Here is a 23,814-nt window from a genome sequence, read left to right as displayed (position 1 = left end):
CCATGCGAGCATGGGGATAACATGCAAACTCCACACAGAAGGGATTCAAACCCAGAACCTCAAAAATGCAATGCAGCTCTGGTAACCACTAGTCACTAGGCTAATGAAGGGTCAAAATTAACAAACTTTTTTTTATTGCTTTTAATGTTTACCATTAACAGTGCTTAACTTCAAGGCTGCAACTAACCATTATAATAATAATAATCAATTAATCTGTCGATAATTTTTTCGATTAATCAAAAAAAGAAAATTTTTATTTCCATCCCTTTATGGAAAAACAGGACATTATTTCAAATTGACTGCGCAGAGAATGCACACACATAAATTGATTTAGATTCAGTTCCTGGTTTGGTCTGTAATATCTGTCTGAAAACCGGCAAAAATGTTGACCGTTGTTTTCCAAAGTAAAAGCAGATGTTTGGAAATGTCTTATTTTGATTAAACGCAAAAATCAAATCAGCCTGCTTTCATGGAGGACTAAATAAATCTGAGAATATTTACTGTTGAGAGGCTGAAATTCCGGTTTGGACAATTTTAAGTTAAAAAAAATGTCTCTAAACGATTAACAGATTATCAAAATAGTTGTCAATTAATTTGGTAATCGAGTAGTTGTCGATTAATTGCTGCAACTTTATTATACTTCTTTTAGAATTAGATTTTTTTTTTGTGGGAAACCTTCCAAATGTGTGCAACGTGGAAGTGGAGCAGTATGCGTCGCTCGTGAAGAGCTTCTATTGTGTTTGAGTTCGGGGACACAAAGGAGGCGTCCCGACGCCCCTCGTCTTATTCATTATGTGGGGGAGGGGCTGCATCTGCATTCTCAAGACTATTGTTCATCTGTTACATTCGCTTACATTTGATGATCAAGAAGAAATTGCATTTCAATCATTTACCGTGATAGTCAAGCTTTTCAGTAGTGCGTGTTTGTCTATTGTAGACTGTAATGTGTACTAGACCGTATAATTGCCATTGAACCGACATACTTGGAGCTTACATTTATAGAGTGGTGCCTTGCGATACGAGCTCAATTTGTTCCTTTACCCCACTCGTAACTCAAAACACATGTGCCTCAAATCATCGTTCCCCATTGCAATGGTTTGAAATGCCATTAATCCGTTCCAGCCTCTCAAAAAAACAACACGTTTTTGTAATTTTTTTAACAAGAAAAATAGCACTCTATAATATACTTTATATAAACATACAGTAATGACATAATTAAAAAGAATAAACTTTCTCCAGCAATTCTCCTACTGCTCATTCTGGTGTGCACACCTGGGCCACCTGGGGGCAGGATAAGACAGATATACGGAACTGGACTCAGCTCCTCTCTCGGCTTCTCAGTACGGCAGTAATATTACTTGTTCTCCGTAGAGGATAAAGAATATATGTCTGTGGGTATTGTTATATGGTCTGAAAACATATTTAAACATTGTCATCAGGTACTCACTCTAATTATGTGTCTATTTCGACTTCTTACAAAGTCGACATCAAGGCATTTAAATTAATATCAAATCACAACCTAAAGAATCGAAATCGAATACTCAGTCCTGAATGAAAGCAGCAAATTGGACAGGACTCTTAATGATTTACCCTGGTTGGTACTTTTTTTGCTGCTTCCTGATTGGGTGAAGAGAAATGCATTGCCTTTTCAGGACTAATAGGGAAGCACATGACCTTTGAGGGTAAAACCCTCAACACAGTGAGTGGGCAAGCTTTGGGGGGATCCAATGGACCTCGACAATGAAAAGCGGGTCGAGTGTGAACTGTTGCGCACACTTTTGTTGTTGTGACAAACGCTGGCTTTTGTGATGAAGGGGCTAAGGGGCGATTGGTCCGCCCGCCCCAAATGGCTAAAAGCTGAACTGCACCAAAATTACCAGCAACTATTGAGAATAAGGAACAAAAGCTATTGTGTGTCTATATGTGTCCTGACATTGACTGACGACCAATCTATTGTTTGCCTGTATGGGAAATGGACGCATAGGCCGTAACATGTATCCTCTTCTGATTGGTTGTTCATTATAAACTCCTCAACATTCTCACCACAATGCAGATTTTTTTTTATTTGAAAGGTCAACAGGAAGTGATGACTTTTATTGTTGCAAGTTGTAAGTGGAGACATGCCGCTCGCTGATTAGAAGACAAAGGGTCAGAGTTTGGAGCGATTAGTCGCCACGGATACGGCTCGGCCCCAAAGTCGGAGGAGGCCGACTCCTCCGTCGGGCGCAATGACGAAACGGACCTGAGTGACGGGGCGGGGGGCTGATCCTCCACAAGCAACATGTGGTTAGCATCTGGACCCAGCTGCACTCACTCATGCACACAAATATACACCAGCTCGTGTCTATATGTTGATTTGTATGGAACCCACCTTCCGAGGAGGCAGCAGGAGCCTCCATTTCACACAATTCCATCCGCTCCCGACGAACTGGGCTTCCTCCTCAGGAGTCAAAGTGCACACCTCCCCGCTGCACGAGTTTGGAAAGTTGCCTGGAAGGAGAAAACAAAATGGCATACCTATATATGAGTCATTTTCATATAATTTGAGCAACAACGGTAACGACATGACCCAATGAATTTTCTTTAAAAAATATATATAAATAAATAAAATACTGTTGAGTATTTGAATTACTGCCATTTGTTATCCATCATGTATGTTTGACATTTTTGGATATATAGGATTTTTCTCCTGTTACTTAATATGCCTTTTCCATGAAAACTAACGCAAATGCATCTTAGTGTCTTCAGCGTTCCTTTTTTTGTTTCTTTTACAAACGATGCTTCTTTGTCACTCAAACTGTCTTTACCGTTAATGACCCTGGAGAGAGCGAAGTTGTCTGGGGCTTCACACCCCTGGTAGGGTCACCCATGGCAAAAAGGTCCTAGGCGAGGGACCAGACAAAGCACGGCTCCAAAAACCCTTATGAAGAAAGAATCAAATGGATCTAGGTTTCCCTTGCCCGGACGCGGGTCACCGGGGCCCCCCTCTGGAGCCAGGCCTGGAGGTGGGTCTCGAAGGCGATAGGGGTCAGGTGCAGTGCGAGCTGGGCGGTGGCCTAAGGCAGGGACCTTGGTGATCCGATCCCCGGCTACAGAAGCTGGCTCTAGGGATGTGGAATGTCACCTCTCTGGCAGGGAAGGTGCCCGAGCTGGTGTGTGAGGTCGAGAAGTTCCGACTAGATATAGTCTGACTCGCCTCCACACACAGCTTGAACTCTGGTACCAGTCCTCTCGAGAGGGGTTGGACTCTCTTCCACTCTGGAGTTGCCCACGGTGAGAGGCACCGAGCAGGTGTGGGTATACTTATTGCCCCCCGGCTCAGCGCCCGTGCGTTGGGGTTCACCCCCGTGGACGAGAGGGTAGCCTCCCTCCGCCTTCGGGTGGGGGGACGGGTCCTGACTGTTGTTTGTGCCTATGCACCAAACAGCAGTTCAGAGTACCCACCCTTTTTGGAGTCCTTGGAGGGGGTGCTGGAGAGAGCTCCCGCTGGGGACTCCATCGTTCTGCTGGGGGACTTCAATGCTCACGTGGGCAATGACAGTGAGACTTGCAAGGGCGTGATTGGGAGAAACGGCCGCCCCGATCAGAACCCGAGCGGTGTTCTGTTATTGGACTATTGTGCTCATCACGTATTGTCTATAACGAACACCATGTTCAAGCATAAGGGTGTCCACACGTGCACTTGGCACCAGGACACCCTAGGTCGCAGTTCAATGATTGAATTTGTGGTCGTGTCATCGGACTTGCGGCCGCATGTCTTGGACACTCGGGTGAAGAGAGGGGCGGAGCTGTCAACTGATCACCACCTGGTGGTGAGTTGGCTCCGATGGTGGGGGAAGATGCCGGTCCGACGTGGCAGGCCCAAACGTATTGAGGCTCTGCTGGGAACGTCTGGCAGAATCCCCTGTCAGAAGGAGTTTCAACTCCCACCTCTGACAGAACTTTGCTCATGTCCCGTGGGAGGCGGGGGACATAGAGTCCGAGTGGACCATGTTCCACGCCTCCATTGCTGAGGCGGCCGACCGGAGCTGTGGGCGTAAGGTGGTCGGTGCCTGTCGTGGCGGCAATCCCCGAACCCGTTGGTGGACACCAATGGTGAGGGATGCCGTCAAGCTGAAGGAGTCCTTTACATGGGAACCATGTAAAACTCCAATTTAAAAAAAGAACTAAAATGTTGACTTAATGACATGTTGATGCATGACTTAACACACCAAATGTGACTTGTTAAAGCGATGTGCATTCCACGTTGATGACACAAACAAGCACATTTGACGTCGTCAACATTTTGCACACTTATGAAGCCTGTTTTTCCTACTAGATTATTTTATTACGTGACAGACACCTTGTCAGGCAAATGCTAACAGCACTAACAACAACACCATGAGGTCTACAAACAGACTAGAACTACAAATAAAAGGACTTGAGGACTCGGACTGGGTAACGAGGAACAGTAGACTAGAGTAGTAATTATCAACCTTTATTAAGCCAAGGCACATATTTTACATTGGAAAAAAAATCTCACTCAAGAATGTTGCAAATATGATATGTTGATACGAGCCGTCAATCGGCCAAATGTTTGCTTTGACTTGTGATCTTAAACTTGAGATGCAAGCAGTGACGGTGGCAGTGAACTCAGCCCACTTAACAAGCAGCAGCAATTGGGCAGATGGTGAAAAAATCTTAAAAAAAAAGAGGCTTCAAGCGGTTTTTGCCACACTCACCTCAAGTTTACTGTCCAACTAAACAAAGAAAATTTCACACTGTTTATTTAAAGCAAACACATAGCCTCGGCTACCTGAATGCTAGCATACAATGGGAAACTCCATAAGCACCTTGGCTAACAATTAGCATCTATGTGGTGGCATCGGTACCCTTTAAGCAACAGATATCTGAACACAAATGGTCCGCAACACATTGAGACAGACAATATAACAATACAGAACAGTCATATATTCTTTGTCCTGTGTGAGGAATTACTAATATTAGTGACATACTGATGAGCTAAGAGGAGGTGAGACGTTGCAATGAACAGTATATCCGTTTGTCCTATACTGCCCCAGATGGTCAAGGCGCACACATCAGAATGAGCACAATTAAAGGAGAAAGGGTGGCAAAAAACGTTTTGTTTTTTTTAATTCTATTTAATTGTCATTACTATATGTTTTTATAAAGTACAATATTATAGAGTGGTATTTTCAAATAAATTTGATTTGAGTTACGAGCGTGGCCACAGAACCAAATAAACTCTTATTTCAAGGCACCACTGCACGTGCATTGGCTCAATAAAGATTGGGAATGACTAGACTCGAGCAGTGATTCTCAACTGGTCGGTTGGGACCCAAAAGTGGATCGCGGACAGGTAGTAAAAAATTTATACTGTAGTACCGTATAATAAATCAGTTGCATTGGTCTGCAGCCTTCATTTCCTAAAAAGAATCTATTGATGTGCATTTTCCTAAAAAGAAGAAATCAGTCCCAACTTAAAATTTAAATGCAGTTCTGTTCATCCTCAGTTTCTTAATAAGGTGCTCTGAAAGGCACTTTAAGTGATAATAGAAAAATGTGGGTAGCAGGATGACAACAGTTGCGAAACAATAGATTAGAGGACTAGGACTGGATAACTAGTACCAGAAGCCTTGAGGACAAGGAAGACTGGAGCAGTGATTCCCAAACGTTTCCCTTTTTTTTTTCCACCCGCCCCACAATTTCCCTTGATTGCAGCAGTTGGTCCCGATGATAACTTGGGGACTGCGGGAGTGGGACTGGGCGTCATTCGCTGATAAAATGTACGAAGGTGACTGGAAAGACTCCCCGTCGTGCAGGTTCTGCCTCCACGTGGCCCACCTGAAGAAAGGCACAGCGACAGATCAGTTTCCTGCCCACCCCGCCAAAATAAAGCGCTGATTGCCGCTCACTCACCCACCACTCGCTGTCTTCCTCGCCCTCCACCACGATCACTTCGCCCTCCTCGAAGGTCAGCTCGTCAGGGTTGTCCGCAGAACACCTGTAGATGGCTCGCACCCTTTTGGGCCTCGACAGCTGTGTGCACACACAAACAAAAAAAAGGGTCATTTTCATATAATTTGATCAAAAACGATAAAGACATGCCCCACTGAATTTCCTTTTATATTTGACTATGTATATAATATATTTTGAATAATTGCATTATTGGCAGTTGTTATGCATCAAAAGTTCATCATTGTTTTTAAGAGAGAAAATTATTCTAAAGTAATATTTGTCAAACGTAATGCCAAAATGCCTTTACACTCTCTTCTTCGTTTGTCTGTGTGACTATTAACAGGAGCAGCAGAATTAATTGAAGCATTAAATCATGATGCATACACAGTTTAATTATTTTACATTATATTTAATTACGCTACTACGTTATGTTTTTATAAATTACAATGTTATAGAAATGTAGTTTTCCTTGGGGGGGCTGGAACGGATTAATGGCATTTCCATTCATGTCAATGGGGAAATATGATTTAAGATGCAAGTGTTTTGAGTTATGAGCGTGGTCACGGAACCAATTACACTTTTATCTGAAGGCACCACTGTATGTTCAACATTTTGGCAAAAAAAGAGAAAACTATATGTATGGTTTTCTATTGGCATGACATGTAAATCATTACTATTTATTACTTGGGGAATCCCCTTCAGTGTAATACAGTGCCACTTTATGAATAGAAGACAAATTCGCAGTTTTAATATTAGTACATTAATTTGTATTAGCTCCCAGAGAATATTTCCCTGTGAGTATTGTTGTATGCTCTGTTTGTATGTGTTGCTGCTCCATGTGCCTAGTTAAATATACAGTGTTAAACTCTCATTTATTTTATGTCAGTTTTTTACAGTAAACTGAAACAGTGACATAAACAGGTTGAAGCAAACATGCTTTACCTCTTATTTGGAAAACTGCGAGTGAAAGCATGAGAACAGATGCTAAAGAATACCTTAAAAGGGGGGGTTACTAAGTTTGTGTTTTCAAAAGTTTTAAATGTATGTGGAAGGGGTAAAACTATTTTCTTCTCTCCATATTCTATATTAAACACTCGGCACTAACTGTCAACTTTTCTTTTCTTTGGCCCACTCATGGTTGAAGAAGGGTTCAGAGCAGTAGCAGAGTAAACAGAGAACATCCAAAGTCCAGTCAATGTATCGCTGTACCTACTGCGCTACCTGGCGGAACCACTGGGCATTACAGCACAACCTGGTTGAACCACTCGGCATTACAGGACAAGGTCAAATGAACGTAGTCATGATTTTTTATCTGATTTGGGCGATTCTGTACCAATCTTTGGCGGGCTGGATTGAAATGATCAACAGGCCGGATGTGGCCGGCGGGCCGTAGCTTGCCCAACCCTGGTCTAGAACGTACCCTGTGATAAACGAAGTTCACCACAAAAATATTAAGTATCTATAAGGACTTACGCTGAAGGTGGTTCTTGGTTTGGGCGTTGGGGGGGAAGAGCCTTGGGGAGACTGCCCCTGAGAAGCTACATGGAGACTTCATGTTAGTCACATAATAACATGACGTTTGTGTGTGTGTGTGTGTGTGTGTGTGTGTACCTCGTCTGTCTATCGGTGCTCTTCTAACAGACGACCTCTGTGGAGCTCGTTTGTCTGATCTGGAATCAGTTACCAAAAGTCACTTTCTAACATTTTTGAACCGCTTCAGACCAGTATGGACCACTTCAGCGAATCACAGATTGGTATGGACCTGTTCAGAATCGTATATAGGCAAATTCAGACCATCTCCGATCAGTGTATACCAGTTCAGACCACAACGGAACAGTATGGACCAGTGCAGTCTCGTATATACCAGTCGAGACCAGTACAGACCAGCTCAGACTTGTGTATACCAGTTCGGATCATCTCCAATCAGTATGGACCAGTTTAGACTAGTACATACTAGAGGTTGCACAACTTCAGATATTTTTGAATCCACACTAATATGATGAAAGTTGAGTCAACACCGACTAGTTGCTGATGATGTAGATTTTTTTTTTACGATAATACAAAGTCCCGCCACCCAAGTGAGGATAAGCGGTATGGAAAATTAATGAATGATACAAAGTCCAATTCCAATGAAGTTGGGACTTTGTGTAAAAGTTAAATAAAAACAGAATAGAATGATTTGCAATAGACAATTGAATACACTACAAAGGTAAGATATTTAATGTTCAAACTGTTTGCAAATATTCACCCATTTTCAATTTGATGCCTGCAACACGTTCCCAAAAAGTTGGGACAGGGCATGTTTACCTCTGTGTTACATCACCTTTCCTTTTAACAACACTTAAGAAGCGCTTGGGAACTGACGACACAAATTGTTGATACTTTGTAGTTGGGATTCTTTTCCATTCTTGCTTGATGTACAACTTCACAGTTTCTCAAAAATCCAGGGTCTCCATTGCCGTATTTTGCGCTTCAATGGGAGAGTGGTTTGGACTGCTGGCAGGTTAGTCTAGTACATGCTCTCTTTTACTACAAAGCCACACTGTTGTAACTCGTGCAGAATGTGGCTTGGCATTGTCTTTCTGTAATAAGCAGGGACATCCCTGAAAAAGACATTTCTTAGATGACAGCATATGTTGCGCCAAAACCTGGATGTACCTTTTGGCATTGTGGTGCTTTCACAGTTATGCAAGTTACCCATGCCATTGGCTCTAATACACCACATACCATCACAGATGCTGGCTTTTCAAAATGAGAGAATATTTGCAAAAATAAAAAATTAAAAAAATCAATCATATTCATCAGTGTTTGTATTAAATGTCTTTATAGTGTGTTCAATTGAATATAGGTTGAAAAGGATTTTCAAATAATTGTATTCTGTTTTTATTTACATTTTATACAACATCCCAACTTCATTGGAATTGGGATTTGTAGATATACAGGGTGATTGAAAAGTAACTCCCTATTTTTAAGTACTTGTAATTTATTTCTGAACTATAATTCTAACAAGAAATGAACATGAGAAGAAAGTGTATTGCATGGAGTTTTATTTAAAATTCGATATGGGCGCCAGCATTAGCCACCGGTTTCTCAAGCCGCCTGGGAACCGCATTAACTGATTTCACAAGGAACTCCTGTGGGATGGAAGACAACTTCTCGTATTCTCCCTTCAAGTTCTTCCAAAGTCGTTGGTTTGGTAGAATAGACTTGCGCCTTTAACCGTGGAACATACACAAAAAATATTACAACATATATGGAATAAATTAAAAGTATTTTAAAATAGGGAGTTACTTTTCAATCACCCTGTATATATAAAAAATAAATAAATAAATAACAGGAGGAGGGAATGCTAAGCAAAAATCTGTAAAGTGTTTACCAGTTCAGACCAGTATGTACCAGTTGAGACTAGTCAGGACAAGTTGAGACCCCTTACAATAAGAACAGACCAGTACTTGCCTGCTGGGTGATTTGGGTCCTGGTGGTCTGGCGGGTGGAGGTGGGGGTGGCACTTTGTGGTGAAGAGGTGGAGCCAGAGGAAGAGGTGGGGGGGAGGAGGGCGGGGCCAAAGATGGAAGAGGCGTGTTCCGGGCCCTGTGGTTGGCTGGGGGAGGCGGAGGAGGAGGAGGGGGAGTAGCCACTGGGAGAACTGGGGGAGGGGAGATCAGGAGTCATGTGACATTTGGACCGAAAGTGACAGTCACAGAGAGAAAGTGATCATCACAGAAAAAAGTAACGCTCACAGACAGGAAGTAAAAGTCACAGACAGGAAGTTACAATCACCGACAGGGAGTAAGAGTCACAGACAGTAAGTATAAGTCACACGCAGGAATTAACACTCATGAACAGGGAGGAAAAGTCACAGACAGGAAGTAACACTCATGGAGAGGAAGGGCCACTCACTGTACATGGAGGTGTTTCTGCCAGGGGTGTTTAGGGCTGGGGGGTCAGATGAAGACCTTTGCCTTCCTATGGTTTCCATGGCAACCGGTTTAGTGGTCTGCCCTCTGGCGGGGGTCCTGGGCGGCAGCGGGGGGTTGGGTCCGGGCGGCAGGTGTCGGTCCAGCACGGCGCCGTATGTCTCGTTGCTGATCATCATGCTGGGAATCTGACTGCGGTGTCTGGCGGGATGCGCGGGAACGCCGGCGCCCACGAAGCAACTGACGGGACGGTCCCGCTCGTCACGGCGGGAAACGATGGGCTGTGTTGGGGCAGGGGCGCATGACTGTTCATGTATATACAGTACGTTCACAAATATACATTGATACGGCCTTGATTGGGTTGGCCTGTTGCTACAATACATCAGCATCTATACTACGTTGGCTGTAGAAAATCTGCTCTGTAAAAGCAAGATCACAACCTACAAAGTGCACAAAATTTACACTATACCTCTCATTCATCAAATATTTGGGAAGCCAAAAACATTGTATGGCACTTTTCTTGTTGTTGCTGTCACTTTCAGTTTGTCGTAGAAGGGGTCACCACAGCATTACTTGCGTTTTTTTAAAATATTTTTTTTAATATTCTGACGCAACCCACTCATATACTTTATCTAGGCTTGGAACCGGCAGTGGCTGAGGTATTGGGGGTGACCGGGAATATAACCCCATGACTATGTATGTTTACTCCTTATATGTTTAGATTCTCTACAGTCACATGACTTGAGTCAGAGGTGTGACATCAACCCCAGAGATAGGAGAACCCACCTCTGAGTCCCCAGACTCTGCTTTGTCTTTCCTTCTTCCCATGCCTGAGTTTGTGTCTCAGAGACCACCAAACCTGCATTCCATTTGGCCTGTTGTTTCCCATCAACTACCTCCTAAGTCCCACAGCCCAAAAAGGCCCAATACGACTCCTCCTTCAGCTTGACAGCATCCCTCACCGTCATTGTCCACCAACGGATTTGGGGATTGCCGCCACGACAGCCTCAACAATGAAGGCACAGAACCTGGCTTTCTTTCCCTGGATGTGGTCGAAGTTCTGCCAGAGGTGAGAGTTGAAACTCCTTCTGACAGGGGAATCAGCCAGAAACTCTCACAATATGCTTGGGCCTGCCAGGTTGGACCGAAATCATCCCCCACTATTGGAGTCAACACACCACCAGGTGCTGATCGGTTAACAGCTTCGCCGCTCTCTCCAAGAGAGGCCGCAAGTCCAGTGACATGACCACAAAGTCGTTCATCAAACTGTGGCATAGGGTGTCCTGGTGCCAAGGCTGGGTACTCTGAGCTGCTGTTTGGTGTATAGGCACAAACTACCATCAGGAGCCATCCCCCCACCTGAAGGTGGAGGGTGGCTATCCTCTCGTCCACTGGGGTGAACCCCAATGTACAGGCGTCGAGCAGGGTGGAAATAAGTATGCCCACATCTGCTCGGTGTCTTTCTGGGCCTGGCTCCAGAGGGGGACTGCAGTGACCAACGTCCAGGCGAGGGAAAACAAGGTCAAATAAAATATTATTATATATAAATATTTGATGTCTGTAATGAGCAGATGACTGGTTTTGATATACAGTGATTGATATCAATACTTCTACTAATAATGATATATAATATATAAGATATATATGAGGTTAGAGCGTCAGCCTCACAGTTCTGAGGACCCGGGTTCAATCCCCGGTCCCGCCTATGTGGAGTTTGCATGTTCTCCCTGTGCCTGCGTGGGTTTTCTCCGGGCACTCTGATTTCCTCCCACATCCCAAAAACGTGCATTAATTGGAGACTCTAAATTGCCCCTAGGTGTGAATGGTTGTTTGTTTGTATGTGCTCTGCGATTGGCTGGCAACCAGTTCAGGGTGTACCCCGCCTCCTGTCCGATGACAGCTGGGATAGGCTCCAGCACGCCCGCGAGCCTCGTGAGGAGAAGCGGCTCAGAAAATGGATGGATGGATGGATATATATGATAATGATATAAAATAATAATCATTTGAGAAAATTCTTTATTAAATTGTTATCAAGTACGGGCTCCAAAGTTAGCAAATGTTGTTGGCAAAATGATGTAATAATGGGCAATACCAATTAAATGTCATTGTTGGGTCTTAATTGCATAAGATCTGGCTTTGAGTGTAAAATAACTGCTTCATCTCCAAGCAGCAAATGATTGACAAATCTGAACATCTTGTTATTGTTCCATATTGCCACATCTAATATGGCAGCTACCTTGATGTACGATACAGCGTGTTGAGATGTGTTGAGATGCCTCACCTCCAACTCGTCCTCACTCTCGTCCAGGTCGTCGTTACAGAGACACCACTCGTACTCCACGTGCACGTGAACGTTGAACTTTCCTGAATGAGCCTGAGTCAGCTGACAAGCATACACGAGCATGGCAAAGCACGTCATATTTTTAGTCCTTATTGAACTCACTTAGCTTCATGTCTTTTGTTTTGGCAGTTCATTGTTTTAGTTTCCTTTGAATTAACTTGGGTTTAGAAAAGTTAGTAAGTACTGTAGGTATGTTTACTCATGTAGGAAATTCTGGTTTCAGTTCCTTTTGAAGTAACCTAGTTTTAGATTAGGATAGTTCGACAAAACTTAAATGAGTTAAATGTCAACAAATGAGGCTAACAAAGCTAACTGGACTCTCACCAGGTCTTCACACTGAGTGTGTCCGAGTCGTCTAGCAATGTCCAGCGGTGTTTCTCCGGACTCGTTGGCTGCGCACACACACGTATAACACAAACACACATATACAGGGGATAGCGCTAAGGTGCGAACACCGATGAGCAAGTCGTGGTCCACGTGCTGATGATTTACAAGCAAATACTGTATACGGCTGTGTTGGGAATCACAGAGTGTTGACATGAGGATGTGCACACTCACTGATGGCCACGGATGCTTTCCCTCTGAGCAGAAGTTTGAGACACTCGCTGTTGTCCGTCAAGCAGCAGTAATGCAACGCGGTGCTTCCTCGAGACGTCTGCTGGTCCAGGTTGGCGCTGCACGCGCACACAGGCAGGCACACGCACACAGACACATACATACCCACACACACATGCACGCACACACACATACACACAAACACTCAAAGAGAGGCACATGCACACGCAAACACACACACAGCCAAACACACTCACACACACACACACACACACACAAACAGTGTTTATGAAAGCTGATTGAACATGTGACTTGTGATTAGACTGTACGCCGATCTGATTGGAAAAAACACGTCGGTGTGGGACTATTTTGCGGTATCTCAGACAAACAACAACTGAAGTATGTAGTGGGGAATGTCATCTATATGCTTCAACACAACAAATTTGATCGAGCCCCTGAAGAATGTACACGAGGAGCAATCCGCATTCAGGCAACGCAGCGTGGGGGTGGGGGGGGGGGGGGGGGGGGGGGGAACAAAAACAACTCTGGACAACACCCGTCCATATAGCTGGGACAGTGAGAAAGTTAGATTAAGTATGTCATTAACAGTATTTATTAAAGTACTTTAATTGCAATAAAGTAATTTAATGACAGTAAGTTAGCGCCCATTATTTTTGTCATGTTGTAATGTCGATTTGACCTAAACTTATGTCAGTGGCCAATCCTTGAATGCCCCCTAGTGGTCATTAGTGATTTAACTGTTGTCTAAAATGCTAGAGAATAATTTGAGCTGGACGGGCTCCATCACGCCCGCAGCCCTAGTGAGGATAAGCTGTACAGAAAATGGATGGATGGATAAAGTACACAGTACACAAGTATATACAATAAATGAACAAGTCCTGTAAATAGACACATTGCTCTATCTTGTGAACGGATCGGTGATCGTTTTTTTTAAACTCGCTGATCGGTGATTGGCCCCAAAAATCCTGATCGTGTAAAGCCTACTTGTGATGTATCCACGCTACCTGTTCTGCGCCAGGAAGTCAACGATGTGCAGAGAGTTCCTGTCCACCATGCGGACGGCCAGATGGAGTACGGTTTCGCCCGGCTCCTGACGGCACGTTTATGAATCATTAAGATCACATTCCTTAACTCACTTCAACATTGTTCCTTGGAACCATGATACCACCAGATGGTGCCAAAGCAATACAGTTGTGCCTTGAGACGCGAGTGATCCGACCTTTTTGAGATATGAGCCATTGTTCGGCCGATTTTTAGCTTTGACTTGCGAGCAAAAATTGGAGCGCCTTACTCAACTCAACTGACTTGACAACAAGCAATAGTTTGGCAGACAGTCAACAATTTACAATGGAACCCCTATTATTCGCGGGGGATAGGCTGGACCGCAAATAGCGGAAATCTGCAGATAATTGATGCTTCCAGTTACATTTTTTTTTTAACCCAAAGATTCTTGAATAAACTGGGATAGACCGCCATTATGTATTTTCGGGGCTGGTCGGGGGGGCGGGGACCAAACAAAAAATAAAAAATTTAAACAAAAGGGGGAACAAATGAAAAAGGGAGTGAATCCACAAGTGCCGAACCCTGAGTATGTGAGGCGCCACTGTACTGTCAAACTAGACGTAAAACAAAAACAATTACATGTTGTGTAGCCTTCTTATAAAAACTGCATAGCTTTGGCTTAGGAAAATCCATTTTGAGTATTGCTGACAAACAATGCAAAACGCCATAGATGGGCCGCAACAGAAGTAAACAGACAACACAACAAAACTCGCTCGCATAGATTCTTTATGGTCTGTCAAAAAGGACTAAATTGCAGTTACTGAGTCACTTAGTTGTGGAGCTCTTCATTTGTCTCTATGTCTATATTTGAACTAACTTAGCGTTAGCTTAGCTTACCATAGCGCTTCATTGTTTGTCTCTTTGGAACTAACTTAGCTTTAGCTTAGCATAGTGTTGCATTTAATTGTTTTAGTGCCTTCTGAACTACCTTAGCTTTGGCTTAACTTAGCATAGCACCACGGATTTTGTCTCTTTTGAACTAACTTAGCTTTAATGCAACATAACGTTTCATTATTTTATCCCCCTTTTGAACTGCCTTAGCTTTAGAATAGCATGTCAGTGTTTGTCTCCTTTTAACTAACTTAGCTTTAGCTTAACATCGTGCATCATTGTTTTAGTCTCTTCAACAAAAATAGCTTTGGCTTACCAATTCATTTTCATCCCTTTTGAACTAACTTAGCTATAGCTTTAGCATACCATAGCACTTCATTGTTTTAGTGGTTCGTTATTTAAGTCCCTTTTGAAACAGCTTAGCTAAACATAACACATTGTTTGTCCTTTTTAAATTAAATTAGCTTTAGCTTAGCATAGCACAACAGTTCATTATTTTATTTCCTTTTGAACTGCCTTAGCTTTAGAATAGCATGTTCGTTGTTTTAGTCCCTGTTAAGCCAACGTAGCTTTAGCTTTGTAAATACACATTTTTTTCTCCATTTTGTACTAACTTGAAAGATGATTTGAGTGTTTTCGCGTTATAAGCGTGGTCACAGTACCAAATACTGTACACTCTTATCTCAAGGCACCACTGCATAGTGATTGGAGGGTAGGGAACGATGAATGATTCCGGATGCAGTCACTCATTCCTTTCTCTCGAATCACTACAAATGGATTCATATATAGTTGATATTTTTAGGGAACTATCTACAGTTGGTCCACTATAATCAAAAAAATCCCTGTATAGGGACTAAAAAGGCATGAAGGTCGTACATGCTCGTGGGGCTGCGAGAAGGCCTTCATCAGGTCGACGCCCTCGCCGTAGACTTGGATGAGGGCCAGGATGTCACGCTCGCGCACCGCCTGGTAGAGCGCCTGCAGGCGAGTGTCAGCGTCGACGCACAGGTGGCGGACCAGCGCTTTTTCCACGTACTTGGATGTGATGAAGTCCTTTCTGCTCTGCCTACACGTGCACACATTTACGGTACTTATTTCATACGTCTCACTTTACACAAATTGGATAAATATTACTGTAGCCTAATTACACGATGTAATATATTCAATGTCATATACCAACATGACACATTTTCTAGCTAGTATCATTCAATCTAACTAGTGTCTATCTACAGCATTGCATATATCTATTTAGTATTTATTTATCTATCTAGAATCTAAAATGTATCTATCCAGAGCAGAGGTGTCAAAAATATGGCCGGCGGGCCAGAACTGGCCCATCAGGGGGTCCAATCCGGCCTGTGGGAGACAACACATTCATTATTATTTTTCAATATAGGTAACCATTGTTGCTAATTTTGTCTATTGGAGGCCGCACTGATGACCTCTTACCAAAGTCTGGTCACGTAGTGAACTCACCACCTTGCTACTCTGACATTGGTTAAATCGGCATCACATGGCTTACGGGCACCATGTTACCAAGAGTCTCCATTTACCCCCGTATGATTAACTGCGGTGGCTTTTCCCTGTTTTTGCCATTTAGTAAGTGGATTTTGGACGAGGTGTACGGATACATCGTTTCAAGAGAAACCCATAAAGACTATGTATTTAAAGCAAAAATAAAGTGACTATTCTTGAAATGTGAGTTTAATTGTTTCTTTATGGTAACTATTAGCTAGTCGCTGTCAAATATTGCTCATATTCAATTGTTTTAGCATGTTAATAATTAACTTGTACTGGACGTACTTCCGTATTGGCTGTGATGACATGTCAATAAAGTTTATTTAAACCAAGTACAGCACACAAAGACCACGAAAGCCCTGTATTAAATATAACATTTCATACTGGGTTAAAATTATGCAATATTGAACACACTGAAATTCCTTGAAGTGTTTATGAAAATTGGTAGTATCAAAAGCTCGTCAACTGGGTGGGTTGCGGATCAAAGTTTCTCACCCCCAAAAGCCAATCGTTAAGGGGGTGGGGGGACGGGGGTGCGGATCAAAGTTTTTAAGCTTTGATAAACAATTGTCGACGGATGGTGGAGTGGGGCATCGATGCCCACCCTAATTCGTTTGGATGCCTCCCCCAGGTGTGGATGCTTGATGCCACCGCCTCTGGACGCCACTGGTGTGTATCTATGTTTTGACTCACATGTCGCTCGTGGGCCCAGGCTTGGCCACGCCCCTCGCAGAAAGCTCTGCCTCCATGATGTCGTTGAAGGTGGCGTTTCCGACATTCTTGGCCAGCTGAAAACGAGAGCGACACGTTTGACGTCGTCATTTCCCATCGTCAACCTCAGCCAAGCGCACTCACCAGCAACTCGGACGTCCCTAGCACATCCAGGTCCAGACTCTGGATCCTGGAGTAGTGGACCCCTATTTCTCTGTGGATTCCCGAACACTCGATGCAGATGAGCACGCCCAGGTTGGTGGACAACCACGAGGGACCTGCACGACCAGCACACACCTCAAGCATCCTGCACATTTAGGTACTAGTGTTGGCATTAAGTGTTGACTATAAGCAATGCGGTCAACCCGAGACCAATCCCACACACACAGACCTATATGCGCACACACACACACAGACAGACAAACAGACACACACACACCCGTGCACGCACTCACGGCACATACACACACATACGGCATTAGAAGCAGGCAATCACCAGGAGCACCGCAGTCACAGCAGACGTCGTTCCCGTCGATCTTCTTGACCTCGCTGACGATGGCCTTTGTGAGCTCCTGCACGATGTTGTCGCCTTCGCCCTGATCGCCTTTGAATGCTTTGTTCAGCGCTTCTTCTTTACTGTTCTGAAGAACCCACACCCAGCTGCATGCAAGGGACGCCACAGTTCACAGGTCACGACAAACACGAGACGCCAGACAAACCAAGAAGGGTACTACTTACATCTGACATTCGGCCTCGTCCTCTGCCTGGAAGTGATACGTCCGATCGTCTAAGGGGACAGCGAACGCACCTTAAACCCACGGACAGACCTCCTGTCCTGTAGTTGTCATGTTCGAGTCATATTCTAGTGCTGTACTAGGCATGTCCTATTGGTCTTCTCAGTAGGGCCCAAGCAATATGGAAGTTTTTAGGCTAATTGTAAATTCCCATACTTGGCAGAATAAAATACCGATAACTGATTTAATTGGCCGATTAATTTAAAAAATATATATTTTGAATAACTTAACGCTTACAATAATATAGATATGAATTACAGGCAGAACATTTAACTATTTTACAATACTTTGTCCTTTTATTATTTAACTTTTTGCTGATTTTTGGCAATTTTTTAAATGTTGGTTTAAAAAAAAAAAAAAGGTAGATTTTTTTTGCCAGTTTGAAAAGAGCTAATAGAATCAGTCGGGCCCTACTCCTCAGGTCAAGTTCAAAGTCATGATTTAGTTTTCCTCTAGTCATGTCATACAGTGGATTTCAAAAGTCTTAAACACCCCTGTTCAAATTTCAGGTTTTGTGATTTAAAAAAAGAAAAGAAAAATTAAGCCAAGATAAACCTTCTCAACACCACCATTAACTCATTCATTGCCGGGAACTTTGTCAACTGGAATTCAACCATTTACAGTGCTAATCATATTCTCGTCACGTTCTGGCCCGGTTCAGGTCGTGTTCTCAGGCCATGTTCTAGTCAAACCTTGGTCAGTCCTCGTGGTTCTTTTGGGAAGTTCTAGTCACACGTATCAGGCGGCGTTGTTTTTGTTCCGTTCTTGCTGCTTACGTGAGAAGAGGTCAAAGTTCCTCTTGTCGTCGGCGTTCTTCTTCACTTGACACGTGAGCAGGTTCAATTTGGCTGGTGGTCGATTTGCCTGAAACACACACAAAAAACTATTAAACAAAAAAGTGTTGTCAATCAAACCAATGAAACTCCGCCCCATGGTCAATGATGCCGTTGTTGTTGATAGTGCAACTCACTGCACGCGCACGCACACACACACACACACGCACACGCTTGTATATTTGTAATATTTGATTAAAAACACCCAAAAACATGTTTATAGGTCATTTTCATACAATTCGATGAATAACGGTAAAGAGACTTTTTTTTTTTTCATGCCACATCCTGGCACTTTGGATCACAGATCCCTCTGGTATATTAAAACAACCTAATAAGGCTCTCTCTAGTGGCATTAATGGCAAAGACAGCTTGAGGGACAAAGAAGAACCATTTGTAAAACAACCTAAAAAAAAAGGAACTCTGAAGAAAGTAAGATGCATTTGCGATAGTTTTCATGGAAAAGGCATATCACGCAACAGGATAAAAATCCTATACTGTATATCCAAAAATTTAATTAGCATTTTCAGAAAACGTGGCATTTGGGACACATAACGGTAAAGACAATTTAGCATTAAAAGTGTGGAAAATATTACCTCAGAAAATGTTTTTCTTAGAAATTATTATTACCTTTTGAATGATAACAACTGTGAATAATTCAAATACTGATATCAGTAAAATTTATTTTGAAAATGAAATTCAATGCCTGTAAAATTATTGATCAAATTATATGAAATGCCCCTTATAAATCTTTTATGTGGAAAATGAAACCCTTCTGTCTGTCATCCTTTTCCTTAAGCTCTTCCTCCTCTTCCTCATTTTCCTCCTCTTCCGCTTGCTTTGTCCTGATTGGTCGTTTGACTCTTCATGTAAAAACTTAAAAAAACAAAACAAAACAAAAAACAAACAAACAAAAAAACTTAATTAAAAAAAAAAAAAACGTGTTTCCCTGGGCGGTGGCCAGTGGGCGGGGCTTACCGTGGCGTGGCAGATGGTCAGGAAGCCGTTTTTCACCGAGCACTTCCTCTTTTGCCAAACCTTCCTCAGCCTGCATGACATGAGCAAAGATGGTGGCCATGTTGGCGACTTGTGGTCCAGGTGCACTGTGGGAAGCGGACTCACCCCTCGCTCCTCTTGGACAGAACCCCTGAGCGCTCGGTCCCGTGCGCCTTGTTGCCCTGCAGTTGGTGCAGGCTGTATCCTTGCTGCGGCTTGGCCTCCTGTCAATCAGGCACACACATCCAGTTAGTCCGCCCCCCGCGTGCTCCTATTGGTCGACATGGCTGTCCATCAAACCTCTTTGCTCTCTGACTGCAACGACCCCTTGAGGATGTCTCGTAGCTGAGTGAGCTGTTTCCTCTCGCCGTCCTGCGTCTGTTTGATCTGCACAACAGCATGCACGCACATGCACATGCACACACACATTTACACACTCCTCAGCCTTGGGTAAAGGTTAAAGTTGAACCGTGTGTGATGTTGGCGTCCTCACCGCCGTCAGGTCGGACGCCATTTTCTCAACGGAGGGTTTGAGACTCTCGACGGCCGTCAGTCCGTCCTGGAAGAAACTGAGCGCGCATGTGTGTGAGAGAAAGTGTGTGTGTGTGTGTGTAGCGTGTTTGTATATGACAGGGTGATTGACAGGCATCTGCAGTCATACTTGCACTGGGCGTGGAAATACTTGATGAGGTTTTGCAGGAAGTCGACGCCCTTCTTGACCTTTATGTCGTTGACCTTGATCAGGTACTGTGAGGAACGCAGACAGATGTCACTTCCTCTCCCCCATGAGGAGCTCACAAACATTGACCAACCTCGCACATGTTTAGTTGGAACATGCGTCGTTCCTTCTCCATCTCCTCGGCGATCTCGCCACCGCTGAACTCAGTGCGAATCATCCCGTGTTGCTTAGCGTGCTCGCGCTTCTCCTTCTCCAGCTTGGAACTGTCACAGGAAAATTACACTTTCACAATAAAAGCATAGGAAGTGGAAGCCCAGTCAGTCGAGAGGTCCTCACAGTTTGGTCTCGTAATCCTTCCAGGACTTATCAAACGGCTTCTTCAAGTCCTGAGGGTATGACACAGGCCACACTACATGTCACATGGCATGTAACGTGTCACGTCATGTCATATCGCATGTTGCGACACGTCACACGACATTGAACATGATATGTTACAACACATCACATATGTTCAATGAACTGATACATGCCACGTTATATATGTCACATCACACGACATGTAACATTGCGCTTTACATTGACGTCAAAATACACCACGTCACATCGCATGACATGTAACCTGACACTTTATGTGACAGGTGACAAACTGATGGCCCGGGGGCCAGATCCGGGCCGCAACATCATTTTATGTGGCCCGTGAAAGCAAATCATACTTCGACTTCATGTTTCTTGTGAAAATACCAAAATTGGTGTCTTTACTTGTATAATGTTGAGATATTGCAAGCAATTTATGTTACCAATCACCTTTTTGAAATAAATGTAATAATAGTTGAACATTTTTGTATTGGCTTCTGATTGTAAAACTAGTTATCCATCAATTTGTTGTGTATATGTCATTATATGAGACGATATTTTATATGGGCTCACAGTCATAACGGCCCTCCGAGGGAAGCCATAACCACAATGTGGCCCGTGACTAAAATGAGTTCGACACCCCTGCTTTACGTCATAATGTCACATGACACATATGATGTAACAATGCATTAAAACAACTTTACATCATCACATGACATGACATGACATGTAAGATGACATCATGTGACATGTAACGTGACGTCACATGACCTCTTACAGGACAGGTTAAATGCTGTTAATGATCTGTAACATGACATTACATGAAGTTTCACATCACGACCTGTAACTTGAAATGTTAAATGATATGTCACATGACCTGTAACATGACAAATTACATGATGTCACAAGTCACGACATGTAACTTGACACTTTAAATAAAGTCTCACATTACATGACATGTAACTTGACACGTTACATAACATGTCACTTGATGTGTTAAATGACCTGTTACATGACATGATGTCACCACGTCACATCGCATTACATGACACATTACATGACCTGCTATGGTACATGAAAAATGTAGCATAATGTTACGTGAGTTGCTACATGAGATGTCTCATAACTTGTAACATGACATATCACAACACATCACATGACATGTCACGCGACAACAATAACACAATAAATGACCTGTTACATGAGCCGTAACATGACATATTAAAAGTTAACATGACACGTCATGATACATTACATGGTGCCTCACATCACACGTCACGTAACATGACTGTTAGCGCTTCATTTTATAACGTAGTAACAAAGTGTAGTGGGCACGGGACGCACCCCCTTGACGCCGCGTAGGTCCCCCTTGAGCAGACTGTCCAGCGGGAAGGAGATGATGTTGTTCATGTTTTGGACCTGACAAACAGAAAGTGGTATTGACATCCCATGAGGTGAGCGTGTTGCTGAGATAGCGGGGACGGGCTTCGCCCGAGGCTCACCAGGTTTTTGAAGAGCGCTGTCAGCTCTTTGCTGAAAACGGCAAACTTGAGGAAGGCGGCGCCCACAGCGGCTTCCTCGCCGCACATGCAGTTGTCGCCCAACTTCTCCATGGCAAAGACGTACTGGTCCTCATGCTCCACGTGTGCTGCAACACATGCACACATGGATGCACGCGGGCATACACACACACACGCGCACGCATGCCCATGTATACTTAAATGTTTGTTGTGAAGAGTGAAGCGTGAAGATTTGTTTCCTGTGTGAGCGCTGCGCTCCCTTGGCATGCTGGGGCATGAGCAGGAATGATGGTAATGTTTTAAAAGACGTGTGGAAACACCTACAGTAAGTGTGTGTGACCATGTGTGGTGTGTGTGTGAGTGTCTCTGAGTGAGTGTTTGTGAATGTATGCGTGAGTGCGGCAGGAGAGAGTCTGAATGTGTGAGAGTGCATGTTTGCGTGAGCGAGTGGGTGTGTGTGTTTTTGTGAACATACGTGTGAGTGTGTTTATGTGCATTTGTGAGTGTACGTGGAAGTGTGTGTGTTTGTGTTGTCATGACAACATATAGACAATGAAGGACAAGGAGAGTGTCTCACTCAGGCCTGACGTATAGACGGACTTCACTGCCTTCTTCAGCTTAGACAGAACAGAGCGTTCCACATCCAGAACCTGAAACACGAACACGCATGCAGGCGCACGCACACACATACATGCACGCACGCACGCATGCACACACACACACACATACATACATACATAGATACACACATAGGATGACTCAATAAGATGCAAAGGACAGAGGAATAAGAAGTGGCGACCTCCATGCAATCATCAGAAGGGGGAAGTTGTACTTCCTTTTGTGATGTAACGTGGCGGCCGTCACATGACTTCCTGTCGACATTTACATTATGACCAACATTAAGAACGCTTTTGATTGTCATACACTCAGTCAAGACCATTGTATGAAACACACACAAAATCAAATGGCACAGTGGCGCAGTTGTGCCTTGCTCAAGGGGCTGCGATTGTGTGTCCACGTTGGATAGAATGGTCAGGCACCGAAAGCGTCATCATGAACTCCGAAGCCTGTGAACCAAACACGCGCACGTAACGCCACAGTGGAGCACACTGAAGCCACCCATCAGAACACTGATCAGTCAAACGCGCGCGCACACCGTGAGCCATGCACGCGGCCGCCGGGCCGCGGTGTGTCCGTCTCGCTGCCGTTACCTCCTCCAGGGCTGCCACGCTGTTCCTGCAGTGGGCCATGCGCGTGGAGAAGCTGGACGTGGTGGGCGCCTTGTAGTCATCGTTGCACTCTGTGATGAACTCGCTGACGCTCATCACGTCCGGCATGGCGGAACCGAGAGTCCGAACCCGGAAGACCGGAAGAGAGACGTGACGCGCGCAACCTCAGGTGGGGCGGCGGGCACACCTGGCTGACTCACACTCACACACACAAACACTCGCTCTCACGCCTGCGCGCGCACACACACACACACACACAGCAAAGTGTTGTCGAACAATTTAAAGCTTGTCCCTCGCGTGTGTCCGTCCAATTCTTTGGGGCGCCCGCGAGCCGTCTCATTCCGTTTTCAGAAACCCAACTCCTCCTCAGACCACTTCTTCTTCTTTTTTTTTTTTTTTTTTTTTATCCCCAACGGGGGTTTGCAAACCGTAATAGTGCTTTACCGCCACCCAATGATCTGTAATGATTACTGCTTTGCTTTACGATCTAAATTATAT

The 23,814-nt window shown here is 44.0% G+C and overlaps 1 protein-coding gene across 5 annotated transcripts; it reads right to left on the bottom strand.

Annotated features, from left to right (window-relative positions):
* Positions 1-2,068: 2,068 nt before the first annotated feature.
* Positions 2,069-23,699, bottom strand: LOC133468467 (arf-GAP with SH3 domain, ANK repeat and PH domain-containing protein 2-like). Of its 5 annotated transcripts, XR_009785505.1 has the most exons (28): positions 23,299-23,699; positions 22,665-22,737; positions 22,070-22,215; positions 21,912-21,986; positions 20,550-20,599; positions 20,347-20,476; positions 20,196-20,281; positions 20,028-20,103; positions 19,835-19,921; positions 19,661-19,758; positions 19,517-19,586; positions 18,485-18,572; positions 17,653-17,701; positions 17,411-17,574; positions 17,059-17,192; positions 16,897-16,991; positions 15,562-15,751; positions 13,797-13,882; positions 12,775-12,890; positions 12,541-12,608; positions 12,157-12,258; positions 9,859-10,156; positions 9,415-9,604; positions 7,570-7,628; positions 7,432-7,496; positions 5,924-6,039; positions 2,372-2,490; positions 2,071-2,268 (listed from the first exon to the last, which is right to left on the bottom strand). XR_009785505.1 is itself a non-coding variant. In XM_061754411.1 (27 exons), the coding sequence occupies exons 1-27, from the start codon at positions 23,422-23,424 to the stop codon at positions 2,442-2,444; spliced, it is 2,886 nt and encodes a 961-aa protein (XP_061610395.1). In that variant the 5' UTR covers positions 23,425-23,699; the 3' UTR covers positions 2,069-2,441. The 5 variants fall into 5 exon arrangements, 4 of the variants coding, with proteins under 4 accessions (XP_061610395.1, XP_061610393.1, XP_061610394.1 ...); XM_061754411.1 differs by having other exon boundaries at positions 2,069-2,490; XM_061754409.1 differs by lacking the exons at positions 2,071-2,268; positions 2,372-2,490 and adding an exon at positions 4,462-5,844.
* Between the last annotated feature and the right edge of the window lie 115 nt (positions 23,700-23,814).

This window comes from Phyllopteryx taeniolatus, chromosome 18, assembly GCF_024500385.1.
Source record: "Phyllopteryx taeniolatus isolate TA_2022b chromosome 18, UOR_Ptae_1.2, whole genome shotgun sequence".
NCBI lineage: Eukaryota > Metazoa > Chordata > Actinopteri > Syngnathiformes > Syngnathidae > Phyllopteryx > Phyllopteryx taeniolatus.
This window is presented reverse-complemented; position numbering and strand designations above follow the sequence as displayed.

Excerpts from the sequence above, each read along its gene's own strand:
- LOC133468467 (XM_061754409.1), bottom strand. The coding sequence starts at position 23,424 with ATGCCGGACGTGATGAGCGTCAGCGAGTTCATCACAGAGTGCAACGAT. Across the intron at positions 7,629-9,414 it reads GGACCCAAATCACCCAGCAG|ATCAGACAAACGAGCTCCAC; the intron begins GCAAGTACTGGT and ends AACTGATTCCAG. Across the intron at positions 6,040-7,431 it reads AACCAAGAACCACCTTCAGC|CTGTCGAGGCCCAAAAGGGT; the intron begins GTAAGTCCTTAT and ends GTGTGCACACAG.